Here is a 21,846-nt window from a genome sequence, read left to right on the forward strand (position 1 = left end):
GGATTACAGGTCTGAGCCACCATGCCCAGATGTCTATCTCTCTTTACTGTCTTGCATTTGGTGTAGGGCAGCAGAACTCATCAATGACCTGGTAGCGCTGAAACTTTTTGTACATTGTATTGGAGGCCACAGGGACTGCTGTACGGTGGCCCGACTATAGGAAGGACCCTGCCACCTCTTCAAGATGGCCAGTTAGCTTTTGATAAAATGGCTCTCTCTCCCTTGCCACAACAACAAGTTCCTTGCTTAGCAGCCTCAGTCCCTAAGCACTGTTACTACACTACTTCTGTTCCTTTGAGATCAAGGTCTGTCATCAGTTCCTCTTGTTGTTCCAGTCCAGAGTCAGGGGTAGCTGTAATCATCAGCCTCACAGCACAGTTGTACCCTGTCTGTAGGTTCAGACCAAAAAATTCTTAAAACAAGAGCCTGTTACTTACTGATTTGTGGATAAGATTGTAATCTTGATTATGATTTGTGAAATTTTTGTATAAATTAAGTTTTGTTTTGTTTTATACATGCATAAATAAATGACCAAGAGTTTTAATAGTTTGCCAACAGCTGTGTATGCATTCCTTTTTCTAGGAGTTGGACGTTCAATGGAATCTAAGCTAGCATCTTTGGGAATTAGAACTTGCGGAGATTTGCAGTGTATGACCATGGCAAAACTCCAGAAAGAATTTGGCCCCAAAACAGGTCAGATGCTGTATAGGTTCTGCCGTGGCTTGGACGATAGACCAGTTAGAACAGAGAAGGAGAGGAAGTCTGTCTCCGCTGAGATCAACTATGGAATAAGGTTCACCCAGGTAACGTGTCTTTACATGTCCTGTTTCTGAGCTCCAGAGCTCTTGGTGATTGAAATAGACGTTAAGACTGTTGGTATTCGCAGGCCCTTGGTGACTGTTAAGGTAGAACCTGAATCTAAAACCCAGGTCTTAAGGAAGACACAAAACTCTGCTTTGGAGTCAGATGACAAACATGTTTGGTTTGGGGATGTTTTTAAACTGTAGTCAGAGGCAGGTCTCCTTTACTTCAGTCCTGATGCCCTGCAGCAGTGCTTCTCCATCTTCCTAGGGCTGCAGCCCGGCAATACAGTTTTTCATGTTTTGGTGACCCCCAACCGTAAAGCCTTTCTTTCTCTCTTTCTCTCTTTCTTTCTTTCTTTCTTTCTTTCTTTCTTTCTTTCTTTCTTTCTGTCTTTCTTTCTTTCTTTTGACAGAGTTTTTCTGTATAGCCTTGGCTGTCCTGGAACTCACTTCATAGACCAGGCTGGCCTCAAACACACAGCAATCCGCCTGTCTCTGCCTCCTGAGTGCTGAGATTAAAGGTGTGCGCCACCACTCCAGGTCATAAAATGATTTTCATTTGTATGTCATAACTAATTTTGCTGCAGTTATAAATCTGTGGTTTGGGGTAGTATTAGGTGACCCCTGTAAAAGAGTTGTTCAGCCCCAGAGGGTCGCGACCCACAGGTTAAGAACCACTGCTCTGGATGGTGGTAGTGCAGGTGGAACTGGTATTGGCTTACCTTAACAGACACTTGGATTTGGGTACATCTCTGGAATTTAGTTCCATAAACACTGCACATGATGAGGACTTGAAATCTGATAAGTTCTTATTGTTGGAGCTGTCTTGTAGGAATCTGGTAAGAGTGTTGGAATTCATTTTCTCAGGGATTTTAAGAATTACATAGCGCTCTCATGGGTCAGTGCTCACAGAGCACTCTGTGCACTCGAGCATGAGCTCTGACGTTAGCGCACACACGGGTCAGGGTGTGCACAGTGCTCGCGTGGGTCAGTGCTTACGATGAGATGAGATAGGTTCGTTGTCAAGAGCTGTGACCCTTGAGATGGCCTATCAGGTTGATAATATGGGAGTGTCTTTTCATCTTTGTCTCTCTGTAGCCAAAGGAGGCAGAAACTTTCCTTCTGAGTCTTTCAGAAGAAATTCAAAGACGACTTGAAGCTGCTAGCATGAAGGGCAAACGCCTGACTCTGAAAATCATGGTACGGAAGCCAGGGGCCCCCGTAGAAACTGCAAAGTTTGGAGGCCATGGAATTTGTGATAACATTGCCAGGTAAACTTTTTCTTAAAAAGTCAGTAGTTATATTCTGTGCAAGTTATGATGAGCCATACAAAATAAAATCAGTAGCAGTAGTTTTAGTTAAAACTTACCTATCCTGGTGTTTTTAAATATCCTGTAGAGTCAGGCCATATCCCATAGTAGTTATTAGGTTTAATAACTACTGCAAAATACCGGAGGCTGATGGGTATTTTTAAAGAAAAAAATGTATTAGTTTCAACTTCCGGCTATTCAGGAGGCTGGTACTATTCTGAACCCTCTCAACTGTCTATCAGCCAATGGCATCACAGTGGCAGGAACATAGCCCAGATAACAGTCACAAGGTAAGACCGGAGGCTAAGCGGGTGTCAAGGGCCAGGCTTTCTCTGCATAACCACCTTCTCTAACCAAGTGACACCACCACCAGTTGTTTCCTAGAGCAGTGATCCAGTCAGTTCCTGTCCCTGCCGCTTTAGGTCCAAATCACCACCACCACCACCACCACCACACTGAGTACCAGGCTCCCAATGTGACTGTGTAAACAGACCACACCAAGTCACAGCCAGGTGGCAGCTTAGGCTCCTCGGGGGCTTTCCAGGTTAACTGGAGTGTGTAGAAAGGAAAAGGGCTGCATGTTAGCAGGCAAAGGAGACTGATACGGTTTGTGAAAGATTGACTGAGATGTTCCAGACTCCCTCAGTAAATCATGCAGAGCAATCAGAATTGTCTCTGGACGCTGCAGAAAGCTTTTCCTTTAAAAACCTTCATGTTTGGGACTAGAAAGATGGCTCAGTAGTTAAGAGTGCTGATTGCTCTTCCCAAGCACCCACATGGCAGCTCACAACTGACTATAACTCCCAAGATCTGACGACCTCACACAGACATACATGGAGGCAAAACAGCAATGCACATAAAATAAAAACAAATTTTTAGAAATGTTGATGTTTGATTTGTAAGTCACTCAGTGTTAGAATTCGTGTGTGGTTTGTGACCAACATGAAAACACGTTTTAAAAGGCATCTTGTATTCAGCAAACTGCAGTTGTCTGCAGTGAGAGGGAGGCAAGAACCAGGTCCAGTTGATGTGTGTCTCTGGGAAGAACTAGGAGTGACACCATAATTCTGTTTGCGCTGGGCCAGTGTGCCCAATGCAAAAGAACCACAGTGGCCCCGAAGGTGTCAGGGTGCTGCTGCATGACAGGTCCCTCAGAGCTTTTAGGCCAGGCTATAACAGTCTTTGTCATAGGAACTACATGGGTTTTTTGTTTTTTTTAATGAATTTATAAACATTCGTAGAGAAAGTAACATTGGAGTGATGATATGTAGATGTAGGAACTATTCAGTGGCTTTCCTTTTAATATAATGGAGAGTCAAAAAACCAGAGGTCTGGAGAGATGGTGTACGGGTTAAGAGCCAATTACATTCATAATGGTGGATGCGCACACATGAATACAGGTGCTGCTGAGGCCAGAAGAGGGTGATTCCCTGGGAACTGGTAAAATGAATTCCAACACTCCATCAGATGCCTGCAAGAGAGTTTCCAAGAAAAAGAGGTCCTCAGATCTCAAATCCTTGTGATGGGTTCTAACCACTGAACCATTTCTTTAGCCACAAATCTTTAAAAACAAGTTAATTCATTTCTCCTCTGAATATTGTAACCTCAGTATCTTTTTTTGAAGTAAAACTTCCCTTGGAATCCAACTATTCTGGCTTTCCAACATGCAGTGTTTTAATTGCAACGTTGTATATTTTTATGTGCATTAACTAATAGTTTCCTTTTCCTAAATTTGTCTGCTTTTGGTTTATCAAGTCTTCATGGCTGTTTAAATTATCAGTGCTGTGTATGTTTTCTGTGCTTGTGGTGTTACTGGCTTATTGTTCCATTCACTTGTAAGCTCAATAACTCTTTGCAATGCTTCTTTGGTCTTTTAGTGAATATATGTAGAATGTACGTGTATGCTTAAGAAAGCAATTCTAATACTTACAGGACTGTAACTCTGGACCAGGCAACAGATAGTGCAAAAGTAATTGGAAAAGCTACTCTAAACATGTTCCACACAATGAAACTGAATATATCGGATATGAGAGGGGTGAGTGTTACAACTGGAGCCGCCTGTCTGTAGTGTGAGGCCTGGGCTTCCTCTGAGCTTGGGTCCTGATGCGGAGCAAGTGTATGTGCAGGTCTTTAGCTTCTTCAGTGCAGTCCAAGGAGGGAGGCAGGGCGTCTTCTGATGCCTGATCATCTTAGTTTTGAGAGGTTGTATTTATTAGAATTTTTTTTCTCTGCATAGAATTTTTCCCCCTGCCCTCCACATCCCCAGCAATGGACAAGCACTCTTAACACCGAGCTATTGTTCAGCTCTGTAATTACCATACAGTGTATGGAGAAGTTAAACTCCACACCCTGATCATGTGTTCGAGATTGGTCTGATGGATTCTGATGCTAATTGCTGGCTCCCAAGATATTGTTACTGCCCTGAACCTTGCCTTCCTGACTGGCTGAATAAATATACCTGGGCAAGGCAGAAAGAAGGGGCAGAGTGAAGGTTCTGTGGGCTTCCCACAGAGAGAATCTTGGGAAGGAGAGGAGATGGGTCCAAGGAAGAGGAAGGAGGGAATCACCATGGGATAGAAAAAGACCCAGATGTGTCCAGAAAAGAGACTCTGAAATTCTCATGGCAAGAGATAGCCAAAACGAACAATAGCAAGTATTTTGGGATTATGGATGGGGAAAATGCACAAACAGAAATTGTTAGAAGCAGATGGACTGGGATAGAGACTGGGAGTTATTGGACAGTAGTAGCTTACAAGGTAATATCTGTCTTGTCCCAGGTAATGGCTTTAGTTAATATAACAGCTGTTATACGGCCCTAATAATAATTAGACCATATCAAGCCTTAGTTGGGCTAGGGCAGCAGGTGCAAGGACTTTGCCACCAAGCCCAGTTGTCACAGGACCTCCACACGTGCACTGTACCATCCTCTCCCTTCTAATAAATGGAATAAAGCCTTAGCCAACCAGAAAACCTATGGAATACCAAAATCCACTTGTTTGAATATCTAATTTTAAAAGTCTTGTCATGTTTGGGTACAACCCAATACTCTGAAGACAAAGAAGCTCATTTGTGGGATAACTCATAAACTGTTGGTTTGCAGAGTTTCATTCCCCCTCTTGATTCTAGAAACACGATCTAGAATAAAGAGTAGAAAAGGTGAGAGGATGCACGTGACAAAGCAGCAGGACTAACTAGCAGATGAGGGGCACGAGTGAGAACAGTGTATGACACACACGAGATGACTTTGTGTGCCATCTTCATCTTTCTGTGGTTGTAGCACCAAAAGACAGACTAAGAAATTTGTCTAGTTGAATTCTTACTTTCACTTTTGATTTTTTAGAAGCATTCTCTTTATTTTGGCTCTAGGTTGGTATTCAAGTGAATCAATTGGTTCCTACTAATCCAAATCCTTCCACATGTTCAAGTCGCCCATCAGTTCAGTCAAGCCTCTTCCCTGGTCGGCCACACTCTGTCCGTGACCTCTTCCAAGTCCAGAAAGCTAAGAAACCCGCTGGAGAGGAGCACAAGGAAGGTGGGTAGCCATTAATGTGCACTTGTCTCTGTCCCACTAAGGCCTTTGGGAGTAAGAAGTTCCATTTTAAATCTTTTTGTTTTTAAGAAGTAAAAATTACATTCTAAATTAAGAATCTAAAACTATGTGCAAGGACCAGAGAATTCAGTGATGAGGGTGGGGCGGGTCAGTGGCTTTTTCCCCTTCAGATTAGCTAAAGAGAGGGTATTTGATTTTTATTTTTTCTAAAATTGTAGTACTTCTGGCTGCCATGGATCTGGAAGTGTCCTCTGCCTCTAAAACTTGTAGTTTACGGTCACCCTTTCCTGCACATCTGGCAGCGAGTGTCAGTCCTGACACAAACAGAGGCGAGTGCTCAAGGAAATGGAATGGTCTGCACTCTCCCATCAGTGGACAGTCAAGACTTAACCTGAGTATAGAGGTCCCATCACCATCCCAGGTATGTGTTTTGGTACTAAGTGCAAAGCTGGCTTAAGGAAAACTCTTGTTTTTTATTTTGTAGGTTGGCATACAAAGTCATCTCGTGTGCCATACACTGTTCTCGCTTATGCCCATCGTCTGCTTGTTAGTCCTGCTGCTTTGTGCTTTTCATGTGTATCCCATCACCTTTTCTACCTCTGCTCTTCACACAGAGAAAAGCTAAATGGAGATGCAGATGCTGCCCCCAGATCTAGGGAAAGGGGCAGCTCTCACTCATGCGCGAGTTAGAGCTCCTTGTTGGTGACAAGGAGGGAAGGACAGGCCAAGAGCGAGGAGTTGCCTAGTGCTTCTGTAGTCACCTTTTATCTTGTAGCATAATTATAATTGGGGGGAAATCTCCCGTCCAAAAGTTAATTTTTATGTTCCCTTTCCATGGGTGAGTTCTTACTGCAAGGTATTATGTGAGTGTATGTGGACTCGCTTATGTGGCCATGCTGGCTCCTAAAGTACACTCACCTTCAGACTTCAGCAGCAGTCAGGAGAGCAGGGCCAAGGTTTTTGAAGGCTTGGTGCTCTACTTTTGTTGTTCCTCAAACCTTGGTGTCTTACAGATTGATCAGTCTGTTTTAGAAGCACTCCCCCCTGATCTCCGGGAACAAATAGAACAAGTTTATGCTGCTCAACAAGGAGAACCACGTGGCACCAAGAAGAAAGAACCAATAAATGGCTGCAGTTCAGGGGCATTGCCTCAACCTGTCGGCACAGTTTTGTTGCAAATACCAGAGTCTCACGAACCTAATAGTGACACAGGAATCAATGTCATAGCCCTTCCCGCATTTTCGCAAGTAAGTTAATGCCAGGGACCTGTCATAGTCTTCTCTCCTGTCCTACTTTCAGCTCCGTCCTCACTTTCCACCCCTGTACCCACCCAGCTCTTGAGCCCCCCTGCACTGTATATACCAAGAACACCTGCGGGCACTGGTTGGCCACTCGAACCTGTTGGAAAGGAGGCAAGTCAGCACCAGTGGGAAGAGAAGTGGGAAACAGGGCATGCAGCTCACTGGACCACCTGAGGAGGGGGAGGGTGAAGATGCACAAGCGACAGGAACCTGACCTGGGTGCCTGCTCCTGGTTGCTCATTTCCACGGTCTCTAGGACGGTTTTGTCCTAGCTTGCTATTAAGAGTCATTTCAGAACAGTCTAGCTACCATGTAGAATAACTTAGGTGTGACTGTTCTTCCTATTAGGTGGACCCTGATGTCTTCGCTGCCCTTCCTGCTGAGCTTCAGAAGGAGCTGAAAGCAGCATATGATCAAAGACAAAAGCAGGGAGAGGACACTGCTCATCAGCAGCCAGCCAGCACATCTGGTAAGACAGAGAACTGACATGTCACAAAGGACGACTGGTGATAGCATCATTGTGTTAGTTCTAACTCTTCATTCTAGAGAGTATCTCAAGAGATCGAGTCAAACCAGCAGTGAGTGTTGCTTGGTCCTTGCCGGTTAGTGCTTGTGCTGATCTCAGCTCTCACAGTATTGTGGGGCTGTGTCCAGCTAGCTGTCCTTTGAGACTTCTCTGAAAGGTGGGTTCAGAGCGTGAAATCTGGAAGCTTCTGGGCATGGGTCTCTGAACACACGTTTTCAAAGCCGGAGTACTTGCTCAAGGTTTCCTTTACTTCTTAGAGCCACTCCAGTACACATCCAGAGTACTGAGTCTGCAGCTGAGCTGGAGGCAGTGTAGACAGAGCCGAGGCTTAAGCTGAAATTCCTGACCTCCCGCTCTTGGCGGTAGGGTGTACTGGGAGGACAAAGAGCCTATGGTGTTGTCTAGATTCACTTGAGGATCTCGTACCTCTTCTCTTTTAGTGTCGAGGAATCCCTTACTTCAGCTAAAGCCACCAGCAGTGAAAGACAAGAGAAACAAGAAGAAAAACCCCATTGGTTCTCCCAGAAAGATCCAGAGTCCTTTGAAAAATAAGCTGCTGAGCAGCCCTGCAAAACCTCTGCCAGGGGCCTGTGGGAGCCCCCAAAAGCTAATGGACGGTTTTCTAAAACAGGAAGGAATGGCTTCTGAGAGACCCCTGGTAACTATGGGGGGAAGACTGGCCTTTATTAGATTTTAATGTAGTTGGCCCTGTCTGAATACAGCATTTTTGCTCTACTTTAAACAGGAAGATTTCTCCACTTCCACCCCTGGTGTGCAGAACCCCTCTAGTTTGCAGCCCAGCCATGCCAGTTGTGTTAGACCAGCAGCACCCAATTTAGCTGGAGCTGTGGAGTTCGGTGATGTGAAGACCTTGCTCAAGGAATGGATAACCACCATCTCAGGTTGGCATGGTATTGAGTGCGTCAGGACCGTGACCTGGTGACAGCAGATTTAGCCCACTTCTCTCTTAAGTCGTAAGACTTGCTTTGAGAGCTGTAAACCAGGGGTGTAGCTAGCTTCAGACGTTCTCCTGAAGGACACTGGGGCCCTCATTTTAGGTTTTCTTCCTTCCTAGACCCAATGGAAGAAGACATTCTGCAAGTTGTGAAATACTGCACTGACCTTATAGAAGAAAAAGATCTGGAAAAGTTGGATCTAGTTATAAAATACATGAAAAGGTAAGTTTATTAACTATTTTCACTAAAAGTAAATAAAGCATGTCCCAATACCAGGTTTATTGTCCTAAGACTCAGTTTTACTTGGTAGCCAAGGCTGGCCTTGAGGTCAGAGTTAGTTGGGTTTGGTTTATTTTTACACCCAGCAAGGTCTGAAGGGGGAAAAAATATGTGTGTTGGAGCTCTTTGTTTTTAATGGTTCTTCTTTCTCACCTTCAGGTTGATGCAGCAGTCGGTGGAGTCAGTATGGAACATGGCATTCGACTTTATTCTTGACAATGTTCAGGTGGTTTTACAACAAACTTATGGAAGCACACTCAAAGTTACCTAAGTGTCCAGAGAGCCTGGTGCCCTCTGCCAGCAGTGCTTGTGAGGTATTTGCAAAGTGCATGATAGTGATGCTCTGAGTTTTTATAATTTCAGGTTTCTTTTTAAGCAAGTGTTTTTGTACATTTCTTTTCAAAAAGTGCCAAATTTGTCAGTATTGCATGTAAATAATGTGTTAATTCTTTTACTTGTAGCATAGATTCTATTTACAAAACGTCTGTTTATAAAGTTCTATGGATTTTTACAGTGAAGTGTTTACAGTTGTTTAATAAAGAACTGTATGTATATTTTGTACAGGCTTTTTTTGTGAATCCTTAAAAAACTCAGCTGTAGGAGCCAGCCTGCCACAGGCTCTATGTACAAAAGCTTTGAAATTGCTGAGCAACCCCAGGCCAGGATTTTACTAGTTGTCCAAACCAGGAAGACTATTAAAATTCTGACCTGAGATTTATTACCTGGAGTGCAGGCCCAGATACTAACAACCTATGTCCAAGACAGTGTTGAGAAACTTAAATAGCTAAAATAAGTTTTTCAAGCATACATACATGTACGTATGTTATTTATGCTTAAATATACAGACTCCTCATGTGTTATGTCATGACACTTTAAATTGAATACTCTGAACTTCAAGTTTTTCTACAACAGGTTTTCTCAAAGGATGTTGGTGGCTCATTTAGACCCACGTTCCTCATGGCTCACTACAGCGAGGTATAGTCTGGAGACATGTGAATAAATCACTGTGAGGAAGCAGTGACCTCCAATAACTTACTGCCACTTTAACACAAAATGATGGAATGTACTAAAACAAAAAAAGGCCCCTCCTAGGGTAAGTGTTATCAGGTGCTGAGGTGAGAGCTACACTAACACGGAAGCCTAGCAGAGCTTACTGGACTGCAGTGTCTCGTCTTTATTGGCAGCTTGGTTACAATGAGCTCTCATGACTAGTACAAGCAGTAAACAGCAGCCACTGAGGCTGCACACAAAAGCAGATAAGGAAATAGTAGAATGCCTAAGTTTTCTACTCAGAGAAATCCCAAAGTGTACGGCAAAAGAATGCTAAGGATGGGAGTGCAGAAGTCACCGTGGAAAGAATACCCATAAAGATATTTCTTACATCAAAAAAGTCCAAAGAATCACAAAATCTGTAGAAGCTTGGTTAATCAAATACTGCAGGACTGATTTAATCAGTATAAAATTGAAAGAGATTTAGATTTGTAATAAAAATCCAAATTTGAGGAAGGGCAAACTTTAAAACAGCAGCCAAGTCTTGAGGGAAGGGAGGGTGAGTGCAGGCACGCTGGACTGTTGGGTGGGGAAGTGACCACTGTCAAACCAGTGTAAGTTGCTTGGTTTCTCATGGAAAACATTTTATACACCTAAGTCCATCAGCGTCCAAATATGTCTGTTCCGTTGGTAATATCACAACATAATATTACATTTACTCCAAATTCTGTCCCATGTGGAAAAATTAGATGATTTCAAATACTTTCTTCAGCTCCACAATAAGCTGCCAGTCGCTCTTCTGCATCTCATCTCGGAACCAGTCTTTGAGTGCATCGATGGACTGCCGGCTGATCTGCAATAGCCCAGGCACAGACAGGGTGAGCCAGTGAAAGCCAGTGGCCCCAGAAAGCTCCTCCAGGGAGCTGTGGCCCTGGAGTCCCAGGAACTGTCAGCAGCACTAACCACCAGATGTTCCCGGAGCCACATTTCAGTTCTAAGCTACTGATAAAGGAGGTATCCAGGTGGGTAAAAGGACTAAAGTTTCTGAAATATGGTAGGCAGTATTGCTAAAATACTTACCTTGCTGACAAGGATGTCCGTAGCTTCAAAATGTCTCCCGAACATTTTGGGAGACTCCCCAGGGATGGGTTCTATTTTGACACAGACCTCTTGACCTTTTTTTGCAACATCCACCTGCTTGTGGTTTATTTCAATGCTTGTTACTATCCCAATGTCAACAAACTGTAAGAGAAAGATGAGTGTCAGGGAGTCATGCTCTCCATAGGCCCCCATGACAGCTGAACTTGGGTGATGCTGAGAAATTCTACTGTGGACACTGCAGGGTTAATGGTGGCAAAGATCCTTCATGTTCTGAAGACATCTGTTGACCTGGTATCATTTTGTGATCCTAGTCATACAAATCAACAAGTCAGAAAGGTAACGATGGAGTTTGAAAATAAGCTTTGAACAGACAAAAAAGGTGGAAGCTTGGCTGCCTTACGGAAGGCACAGGAGGCATTTGATTTACAGAGCCACTGACTGCCAGTGCTTAAGGAAGCCATGTCTCAACAACAGGTAACACATGACCCACTGGCCAAACTGGGCAAGCTGAGCACTAAGCGTTAAATATGATGTGCCTTCCAAGGGCTGTGAGAACGCTCTGCAGCAAGACTGGGAGGTAGGAGGAGAACACGTTTGTAGCCATCTATTTACATAGAGACAATGTTTACATGATATCCAAGTATTAAGAGCCCCTTGTAGACTTCTTCTCAGTAAGTCTGTCTGTTGAAGGAACAGACAAACCCAAAGGAATAAGTCAGTAACATGTTTGAGCTGGACTCTCCGCCCAGGAGTACAGTGAGCAAACCAGAGACGACTGTAAATAGGCATTACTGAGTTGGCACTGTCAAGGGAAGACAAGACACAGGATCAACAGGCAGGTACCTAAGATAAGAACTGGAACTTACATTTTTGCTCGGTACGCACAGAGGTGTTCCTTGCTTCACTTGACCAGCTTCCACAATGACCCCTATTACTATTGGATCTCGAGAATTGAAAACGTACTGAGGGAGGATTTTCATCTTGCAGGGAAACACTGCTATGTGCCTGAAAGTAAAGAGAAAGCAAACATCTCAAGCTCACAAATTTATTGAACAGAAAGCATATGTAGATGGGCGTGAGGTTTGCTAGATGATCACTACAAAGCTCTAACCCAGTTCAAAGCTACGTTAAGGAACATTTTGCTCAAAGTAAATGACGGGTGCCCCGTCCCCAAAGATGACATTTTGCCAGCCATATCCTGATGTTTGGAACATGGGCAGAACTTGCTGATATGTCTGTCACAAGTAATAATCTGATTTTCTTCATCATATTCCTAGTGTCCTTGTCAGTCACATGCTGGAAGCACATGAGTTAGCATCCCCTAGGCAACGCTGATGATAATCTCTTTCGTAGATTCCTGCCACTGACTCCCTAAACCACCCAGGTCCATGTAACTTGAGTAACCGTGCCCCCCCCCCCCCCCCCCCGCCCCCCGCCCCACAAATGTAATTGCTACTGCACAGCTTGGCAGGGGAAAAAAGGAAAAATAAGCCTCCAAAATTTCCATCTCTCTTGTGGCCTAATGAGGTTATTCTTACGATATGAGAGCCCTGTGTCGTTGTGCACCTCACACTCCTGAAGACTCAGTCAGCTTCAGACTGCTACGCTAGGGGCAGTGCATTTTCTGCATCTGCTTCAGAGCACTCTTCTCTGCTCTCACTCATGGGGAGGCCACGCAGACACAACCAACTTGGAAGGTCTGTACAGGAAGGGCTTCGTCTCCCTCAGAATCCTTTGGCCCACTTCCCAGTTTACACAGAGGCAACCTGAGCCTGCCAAATTGAAACTTAATAAACTGAGGTCCCAGAGAGGACCTGCTTGTTATCTTACCCTGCCCCAATCAGACACATGCACTCGCACACTGGGGTGTTTGCCCAGACAGACTGCAGTTCCTGGGTTATAACATAACACTAAAGGATGCAGCATCTGAGGACACAAATGCCACACTTTTTTGTTGTCTTGCTTTCTTTGTCAGTATTTTGAAATCCACCACCAAAGACTCAAACAGAAAGGTCAACTTACTTAAATTCTTCCTGTTTCTGTTTCTTGTAGTCTTGTCTGTATTTTGTAAAGGAATCAAATAAATGATAAATAATTTCTGCACTAAAAATTCTAACTCCCAAACTATCAGCCATCTCTTGTGCATCCCGTTCAATTCTTACATCAAAGGCCAAAATTACTGCATACCTGAAACACAGAAACATCAAAGTCACTCAGCGCTAGGTTAGAGTCACACTGACCAGCCTGAGACAATCAGGAGCCAAGTACTTACTGAGGATCATGTTCCAGCATCACGGAGGCCTTCATGACGTCCTTTTTATGGACTGGGCCAATGTTAATCCCTGCATACTGTAAAGGAAAGTGTCCAGGTTCACGTGCATGCAGCAGGTAATGGTAGCACATGACCACCACGCTTACAAAACTGGGTAGTTAGTTACTTACTGGCACCTCTGATGTTTTCAGAAATTCAAGAAGAGCTTCCAAAGAGCCCAATGTAGAAGCCTGGACATAAACTCCTTTTTCTTCTAATTTGATAGCATTTAGTGTCTGCTTTAACTCGTGGATCAATTCATCCTTGAAAAGAAATCAAATGTGACAAGGCACACCTCGAGTTTCAGCAACCTAGAATTAACTTTTCCCTCTGGCTAAACATTCACCTTAAAATGCGGAATTAAAGCATGACAGTCTGTTCTAGAAGAGAGTCTATGGCTGTAGCCTACCTCGCTCTGTACTAACCACTGCACCTCTCTGCCTTAAGCTACATTTCTACAGAGCAGAATGTCATCCTTTGTGAGGACCACACATATGAGCGGCAGCCGTAAGGCTTAACTGAAATTATCCAAATCATCACCTTTCTAAAGGCAGATCCACTCCACACTTGGGCCTGTCCTGTCCTACCTGAGGTAGTGTATTCGCTCATGATGTGGCCCGATTCTGCCTGCCTGGCTAGCAGCAGCAGTTCTCCTTTCTCTTTGGGAGCAAAAAAAGCTATGACTAAAGCCTGCTTTTCACTGGATATGGGCCAACTGATCTTCCCATCAGATAAATAGGCTTTAAAAATGACTCCTGGTACCAAAGAAAGATGCCTGTGTTAAGATATCTAAATTAAGAACAGCCAGTGGCATGTCCCTAGCACATACAAGGTTGAGGGAAGGAAACCAAACTTTCAAGACATAGCAAGACTTATAATGCAAAAATTAAACATGCCCCGCCTCCAAAAAAGCATGTGTATGCCTGTATTTGGATACATACATGTAAGTGCTGGTACCCATGGAGGGCAGAGGCAGTGGGTCCTCCTAGAGCTACCAGATGTGGATGCTTGGATCCAGTGTGCCCCTAACTGCTAAGCCATCTCTCCAAACCATTTTACTTTTAAAGGATTTGTGGCCTCCTTTCCGCCCATTTTTGAAACAGGATTCTATGAAGCCTGAGGTTACCTTGAACTACCAGTGACAGCCATGAGCCTCTGATCTAACTTCCTCCACCTGCTAGGTCTGGGTCTTCCATGCACCCCTCTACTTGTTTCTATATAGTGCTAAGATCCCACTGACAGCTTCCTGTGTGCACGTACACTAGCTGAGTCATTGGCCTTTTTATTATTAGGATAAAATGAACATTTGGAATCAGGCATATACATTTATACAACTTCATATGATATCACAAGTCATTTGAAAGCAACTATTTCCTGAACTAGGACAGGAGATGATGCCTTTTACAAGGTGCCCATTTAGTGAGCATCCCTAAAGTATGTGGGCCATACGGAGAAAAGGAGAACAGCAGGGCACAGGTGATCTGAAGAGCTGGGGAAATGGGCGTGGACTGTAGTTAGGAATCAGGAGGGAGGTCAAAACAACAGGAGGGGGCATGCAGAAGTTGCATAAAGCCTCAAGGAATATTTCATATTGACCTATATCATACATGTAAGTATATATACCTTTAAATGCGTGATGCCCTTGGAGGTAAGAAGAAAGGGGTCAGATCCCTGGAACTAGAGTTATAGATGGTTCTGAGCCACCACATGGGTGTTGAAAATCAAACCTGGGTCCTCTGCAAGAGCTCATAAGCCAACAAACCATCCCTCCTAAAGCCCTCTAGGCCACCTTTAGTGGCATAATCAGGTCACACTCATGATACCTGAACAGTATGACTACCTAAACATGACCCTCACAGTAATCACACACATGAAATTATGCCCCATGGGCTGACAACACTCCCCACAAGAGCACAGACTAACAAAGCTCTAGTCTGAGGCTGGAGAAGCTTGTGTTTGAGTTGCTAGTCAAGATGGTACAAGAAGCTCCCTGAACAGTATATGCTTTGTTGTCGACCAAGGGCTGAGGGTGAGCCATTATTGCTGAAGGGACCATACACTTATGACCCAGGACGTGGAAAAGTTGAGCTGAATCTAACGGAAGAGCCTCCATGAGGTCTAGCTTTCATGGTACGGAGGGTGCTATGCAAGCTGCCAAGAGCGGGAAGCAACCGACAGAGACCAGCATGATGATATGTGATGTTCACAAATTGATGGCAAACAAATGCTGTCTAGGTAGACTTAAGGCCTGGTAGGGAGCTCAGGCCTGGTACCAGATACCCTAACAGCATACTAGAGCATATGTTCACAATTTTATAGTAAACAGAAAAGCAGTCAGTCATAACTGAGAAATCAGGGGTCATGGGGTGCCCAGCCTCAATGGATAGATACATCTACACATAGTTCCTGCCTACACCCGAGCACTGGGAACATCACGGGACAAGGGCAAGAGTAAGGGGACCAGGAAATCTGCTGTGTCTCCTATAAATGACAGGAAGTTATACCCACGATATCTCAATAGTATGGCTGCGTAAGAACCTGAACAACCCCAATATCAAAGACTTGTTAACAAGGAAGGGGGCAAACTCAAGGGTTCCTACCTCTAGACAGCGAACTAATGACAGCCGAGAAGGGGGATTAGACTCCTCTAGGGACAAGCCCCACACTGGTTATCCAACACAAAATGGTCAGTCCTGAGATCATATATACAACCAACATTAAGTGGATTCAGAAGGTTGTATTTATATGTGTTTATGCGTGTGTGTGCGCACGCATGTATGCACATGTGAAATAAAGCCCATCAACATGAGGGGGTGAAGGGGGAGAGCTGTGTAGGAAGGTTAGGGGGCAGGACATGGAGTGGCCTAGAGGGAGGAAAAGGAAGGGATGTAATATCTTAATTAAAATAAAAAACATAGTAAATGAGAAAAATAGATGAAGGCTGAAGCAGGAAAATCATGAGTTCAAGGGTCGTGTGGGCACTGGGTAGTCCAATAGCACTGGAAGGAAAAGAAACTAATCTAAGCTAATGACCTTACCTTGAGAACGGGGACTTCATCGTCCTTGTAGGCCACCAGGAGAGGCAAACCGGCCAGGGTTTTCTCAAGGTCTTTCCCGAGAATCTTCACTCCCTGAGCTGCTTCCACTTCTTTATGCTTTTCATATTGGTTCTAGAGATAAAAAAATTTCCACTGAATGTGTCTCAATAGTGGTAGCACTGCTCTATTTTATGACCTCAGAATGGGAAGGCAGTTCTCAAACCCTGCACAAAACAAGACCGACAACTTTAGAGCAATCAGTAAATTCAACACTCAGCTCAAGTCTTTATGCTTCTCAAAATAACACAGCAAAACAGGTCAGAACAGAAGACACTGCAACACATAAAGCAGAAACAGGCAGCACTCAGAGCAGTGAAATCTGTGAAAACAGGGATAATGGGGGGGGGGCACGGACACAAAGCCACGGCTACAGCATACAGGCACGTGTAAGCCACAGCCGTCAACTAGAATGGAAGGGTTTCACCGCAATGGCGCCACAGTGCAGGCAGCGATGTGAAAGGGTGAAGGTGCGAGAGAGTGTGGCTTAGAACTGCCGAGGCAACGGTGAAGCGGGTCCTACACACGCTGGGAACATGGGCTCAAGTTCAGCAGAAGGTGCAAAAGGGAAGCCAACGCCACAGCCTGACAGCACACACATTCACGCCCAGAGCAATGGGCAGCACAACACAGTGACACAGTGTAATGTCAATCTGAAGTGTTTTTCAGTTCAGAAGGGCCAGGTGCAAGGGCAAGTGCCAAGGACGGCTCCACTTTCATACTGTCCACGGTGAAACTCTGTTAATCATGACCACCCGCAAAGCACCAAGGCTGGCTGTCCATAACAAATCCTAATAACCCCTCAGAAAATCAGCAGAAATAAACACTGTGAAGTCCTCTGTCCACACACATTATGTTGGCTTACCTTCACACGTAGTTCCTTCATAGGAGGTGGTAAAAGGAGGCCTCGGATCTGAGTGACAATGGGCCCTTCTACTCCAGGGACAATGATTGTGTCCCCTTCCTTCAAACGTCCATTGATCAGTATGACATCTATTGTGGTGCCCATTCCTGGGAGAGCTTTCACCTAACACACATGTTTTCAAATGGAACAAAACATATACATACCACTAAATATAGAGCAGGATGCACCCACAACCCAAAGCACTGTTAAGGGGTGCGCGAGAAGCAGGGCAAAGAGGGAGGCCTGGTGGTTACCTCCATGACTTGTGCTCTCAGCTCTTCACAGTGTGCAAGCCTCTTGCTCAGCATGGTCTGAGTCAACTCCACAAGAAGGTAGATAAGACTTCCCATGCCATCGCCAGTATGTGCAGAGGTAGGTACCAGGGACACAAAAGTGCGGGGATCTTTATTCTCATAAAACAGAGCAGCATTCAAGCCCTAGAAGCAAAGTCAGCCCAAAACGCTGTGTAAGGAGAGGCACCTGGAAGAGGGTTAACTTAACAGAAGGCAGATGACTGGCCATTTTGAAACTCCACAAAGACACCCAGAGAACTGAGGTAAAGTGCTGACCTAAGCAGACATGAGACCCTATCTCCCATGCACAGCATTAAAAACAAACAATTCCTGAATATGCACAATTTAGAGATAATTGTATAGATGTTTGGTGAGGGGGGGGGGAGCAGTTTCTAAGTCAATACAGTTTATCAGAATGCTCAGGCTACAGAGAGCTGTCAAGCACCAGTTTCTGATGTTAAAATGGGATGAGCACAGAGTTGTACACACACTACCCTGTCAGATAGGAGGCCGAGGAAAAGAAGATCAAAAGCCCTGGAGTTTTATACCATCTTAGAGTAACCAACAACAAAACACCAAAATAATGCATGAAAAAATTGCCCAGGTGCACGGGAAACAAATCTGCATTAATGAAAATAGTGACCTCAACGAACAGACAACAAAACATTCTGATGGGTTCTTCAGAAAGAAATCCTCCTGCACACCTGCACATCTAATCCCAGCACTCGAGGCAGAGGCAAGAGGATCTCTTAGTTTGAGGCCACAAAGCGAGTCCAGGACAGCCAGGGCTACACAGAGAAAACCTGTCTTGGAAAAAACAAAAAAAACAACAAAAAAGGAAAAATAAAATAAAATTCTCCCTACCTGCTGGGCAAATTCTACAATAATGGCCTTTGCACGCTCCTCAAACTCATCCTTTGTATTCTTCTTCTGCTTTTTTAACGTAACAGCCACATCTGAATCAGGACTCTTCTTCCAGTCATATAACCTGTCAATCTGAAAAACAGGTGTCAGAAATATTTCAAAAATCAACAACATTAAAGGGTATAAGGTCCAAAAAATTCCTAATGTTTCTCTTCGTCTCTCACACACAGTGGAATGTACTCAGCCATTTTATTGTACAAAAGGCCCCATCAGAGACTGTGCAAATGAGTTCTTGAATGAGAAGTGCTGAAGTGACATGCTGTCTAATGAGTTTGTATAAAACTGCTCTTTGCAAACGGAAGGTTCTAGAATTATCCTGTGACCATTAACATGTACTGTTTGAAAATTCCAAAATGAGTTGGTAAGCTATCAGATAGGCAAGGACTAAAACTACAGCAAGTGCCACTGTCAGGAAGATTACATAACAATTATTTTCTTGCGCAAACTAGGAATAAGTGGTCAGGTAATAATAAGAGACCATTTTCCCGCGGTTGTCAACCTGTGGATGTTTCAGGTGAAGGAAATGCTAGTTACAAACAGTATCAAAATACACCGAACCCCATAACCTATCCAGTTATGCATCAGTTTAAAAGATACTAATTTTTCATAATCTTTATCTTCTCCATGAGTGGTAAGCACAATAAAATAATCACCAAATCATTGACAATGTTGGCACCTGAGCTCAGCCTATGTTGACGATGTGAAGAGACAGATTCGTCTGTTACTAAGAGAAAACCCAGTAAGGAGGAACACACCTGAGATGATCAGTAGGATCGAGTTACTGCTTGATGCTTTTAAAATAATTTCTAAAAATATACTCAACATCAAGTTCTAACCTTGAAAAACAGAACAAGTTGTAATGATTGTAGAGCTGAAAGGAAAGCCATGGGATGAGCTTAAACCCCATTTTATTGAAGGAGGAGGAGGAGGATTAATGACCTTGAAGACCATTAAGAGCTAGCAAAACTGAAGTATACAGAAAAATATGATGGGAGAGGGGAGAAAAATACTCTCATCACTTTAGAAGGCTTGTCATATGACAAGATTAAGAAAAGTAGCTGACATACCAGGATTGTCCTAGAATACCAAATAATTAAAGGAACAGAATCAAGAAAATTCAGCGGAGAATATCTGAAATAACACATTAAAAAAAGAATGGTAACAGAACTTGTTATCAGTGAGTTACAATGTTTAAAGCTTAAAATACAGTAAGGGGGAAACACCAAATGACATGGCAGGAAACTGAGATATGGAAGAATATCTTAAAACAGCCCCGCAGTAACTGTGGGTATTAAACATCAAGACTGAGTCTGTTGTTCTATTGTCTTAACATTTACTCTTATTGTGTCTGTCTGTGAGGGGGTGTGCGCATGAATGCAAGGGCCTGAGGAGGGCAGAGGTTTTCACAGAACCCCTGGAGCTGGGACTACAGGTGCTGGCAGCCGAACTTGGGTCCTGTGCAAGAGACCAACTACTTGGTCATCTCTTGAGGCCCTGTTTTGCAATTTTAAAAGACTGAACTGAGCAATTAAATTGAAAATAATAAATTGTGGGTTTACAGTAAATAAAAAAGGAGCTACAGAGTGGTGCATACCTGTGATCCCAGCACTCAAGGAGGCAGAGGCAAGCGGGTGGATCACTGTGAGTTCGAGGCCAGCCTGGTCTACAAAGTTAGTCCAGGACAGCCAAGGCTACACAGAGAAATTCTGTCTCAAGAGAGAAAAAAAAAAAAAAAAAAAAAAAAGCAACAGCAAAAAGGACAGGAAAAAGGGAAGGGCTGTAAGGTTTTTACAACCTCAAAAGGAATGTAGACCAGCAGTCAAGTTTAAAAAGCAAGCCTAAGGCAACTTTGTGGCAAACTACACAAAGAGCTTGGTATCCCAGTGTTGACAATAAGATATGATACTAAGAAACAGTCAAATGTTTAAAGGGGAGGAAATGTGGAAAAGAAAACAAGCTCATGTGAGATAGCACTGTGCCGACAGGTGCAATGGATGCAGACGACTGAGATACTTAGAGGGAAAGATTACTACTTTGGACAAGTAAGACAAACACGCTGTGTACAAAGAAGGCATCTCAAATGTAAAACAAGGAAGGCAATAAAGATTTATGCATGCAATCCTAAGGAAAGGGAAGTAGCCACACTACTATTACAAAAGACTTGAGGGTAAAAGACCTCATAAAAGCATAAAAGCAACATGTTACCAAGACTCAATAATCTTATTTGTACCTTAGATACCTTCAAAATACACTAAGTGAAAATGCACAGAACTTTAGGAGACAAATGGAAGGCCCCCTGCAACAGTCCCACAGATCAGTGACAACAGAGAAATGATGGTCAAATGTAACAGTGCGCATCAAAGCCAGCCACAGGAGAACACTGACAGAGCCAGAATAATGGCTCCTTCTACTGTGCGTGTCCTCTGATCAAAGGCAATTCAATAGGATCTGGGAAATCCCCACACACATGTCCCACACACATGTTCAACAACATTCTTCTGTATAATGAGCAGATCAAGGACAAACACAAGATGAATAAATTAGTATTTTCTTTTCCCAAATGAAAGTAACAACATCATACCAGCATCGCTTACTGTGGAAGTTGGGCATAGCAGCACTTGCGCACAAAGCGCCTGGGGCTACTGAAGGGAAATTTTATCTTAAAAAAAGAAAGGGGGAGGGGGACTCCTCAGATGTAAGGAGCACCTATTGCTCTTGCAGAACCTGAGTTCAGTTCCCAGCTCACAAGTGCCAGTACATGCAGCTCCAGAGTAGCCAGTGCCTTAGGATTCCTGTACTCGGGTACACTCACACACCTCACACTAAATCTTTAAAGGTGTGGGGGGTTGTTTTTTTAAAAGGTAGTTCTCTGAGAGGCACAAATTCACAAACTGACAGCAAGATGTGATGACACGCTGAGGCTGAGACAGAAGAGTCACAAACTCAGATGAGATCATATCTCAAAACAGGCAAAACCCACAAGCAGCCCCACAGCGCTGCCAGCAGGCTGTCTAGAGACTCTAGAGCAGATACAACCCTGTTGAAATGCAAAATGATACTGTTTGGAAGAACTGGTTTCTCACAGATTGAACATCCATCCATATGTATGATGCAGCAATTCTATTCCTAAGTATTTACTTAAAACAAAAATAAATGACTATACACAAATGACCATATCTACCTCACTAATAAGTAACTGGGAACGAGAAGCCATACATGCTACAGTAGTAACTGATCAAGTGTGGTATTGCCAGATAATAGAATATGACCCTATTATCCTGAGTAAAAAAAAAAAAAACAAACTTTTTTTTAAAACCAAAGTTATAGCCCAGCTAACACCATGGGGGAGGGGGCAGCTGTACTAATGGAACAATAAACTAACAACCAAGAAGACCACACACCACACACTGCAGTCCTGTCAAAGCTGGTACAGACACAAGGGTTTTTTTTAAGTCAGCATTTCTTACATGTTATGCTAGATTTCTATCTTGTTTTTAAAAATA

General features: G+C 43.7%; 2 protein-coding genes across 8 annotated transcripts in view; one reads left to right on the forward strand and one right to left on the reverse strand.

Annotated features, from left to right (window-relative positions):
• Window positions 1–9,518, forward strand: part of Rev1 (REV1 DNA directed polymerase) — a 78,020-nt gene extending 68,502 nt beyond the window's left edge. For all 7 annotated transcript variants that reach the window (XM_051152758.1, XM_051152752.1, XM_051152753.1 and 4 more), the window contains 11 exons: window positions 583–803; window positions 1,902–2,074; window positions 4,046–4,148; window positions 5,480–5,645; window positions 5,882–6,084; window positions 6,677–6,910; window positions 7,313–7,433; window positions 7,931–8,148; window positions 8,236–8,392; window positions 8,566–8,668; window positions 8,885–9,518. In XM_051152758.1, coding sequence (XP_051008715.1) covers window positions 583–803; window positions 1,902–2,074; window positions 4,046–4,148; window positions 5,480–5,645; window positions 5,882–6,084; window positions 6,677–6,910; window positions 7,313–7,433; window positions 7,931–8,148; window positions 8,236–8,392; window positions 8,566–8,668; window positions 8,885–8,996 — 1,811 coding nt within the window. In that variant the 3' untranslated portion in view covers window positions 8,997–9,518. The remainder of the gene's footprint in view (window positions 1–582; window positions 804–1,901; window positions 2,075–4,045; window positions 4,149–5,479; window positions 5,646–5,881; window positions 6,085–6,676; window positions 6,911–7,312; window positions 7,434–7,930; window positions 8,149–8,235; window positions 8,393–8,565; window positions 8,669–8,884) is intronic.
• Window positions 9,519–10,148: 630 nt separating this feature from the next.
• Eif5b (eukaryotic translation initiation factor 5B) overlaps window positions 10,149–21,846 on the reverse strand; it is a 47,354-nt gene continuing 35,656 nt past the window's right edge. Inside the window, exons 15-24 of the mRNA XM_051152760.1 lie at window positions 18,284–18,415; window positions 17,381–17,563; window positions 17,088–17,249; window positions 16,166–16,297; window positions 13,259–13,390; window positions 13,089–13,165; window positions 12,839–13,003; window positions 11,683–11,821; window positions 10,796–10,957; window positions 10,149–10,568 (exon numbers count right to left, since the gene is read on the reverse strand). Of these exons, the coding sequence (XP_051008717.1) occupies window positions 10,461–10,568; window positions 10,796–10,957; window positions 11,683–11,821; window positions 12,839–13,003; window positions 13,089–13,165; window positions 13,259–13,390; window positions 16,166–16,297; window positions 17,088–17,249; window positions 17,381–17,563; window positions 18,284–18,415 (1,392 nt within the window). The 3' untranslated portion in view covers window positions 10,149–10,460. The remainder of the gene's footprint in view (window positions 10,569–10,795; window positions 10,958–11,682; window positions 11,822–12,838; window positions 13,004–13,088; window positions 13,166–13,258; window positions 13,391–16,165; window positions 16,298–17,087; window positions 17,250–17,380; window positions 17,564–18,283; window positions 18,416–21,846) is intronic.

The sequence above is a fragment of the Acomys russatus genome, chromosome 11, assembly GCF_903995435.1.
Source record: "Acomys russatus chromosome 11, mAcoRus1.1, whole genome shotgun sequence".
In the NCBI taxonomy this organism is placed as follows: domain Eukaryota; kingdom Metazoa; phylum Chordata; class Mammalia; order Rodentia; family Muridae; genus Acomys; species Acomys russatus.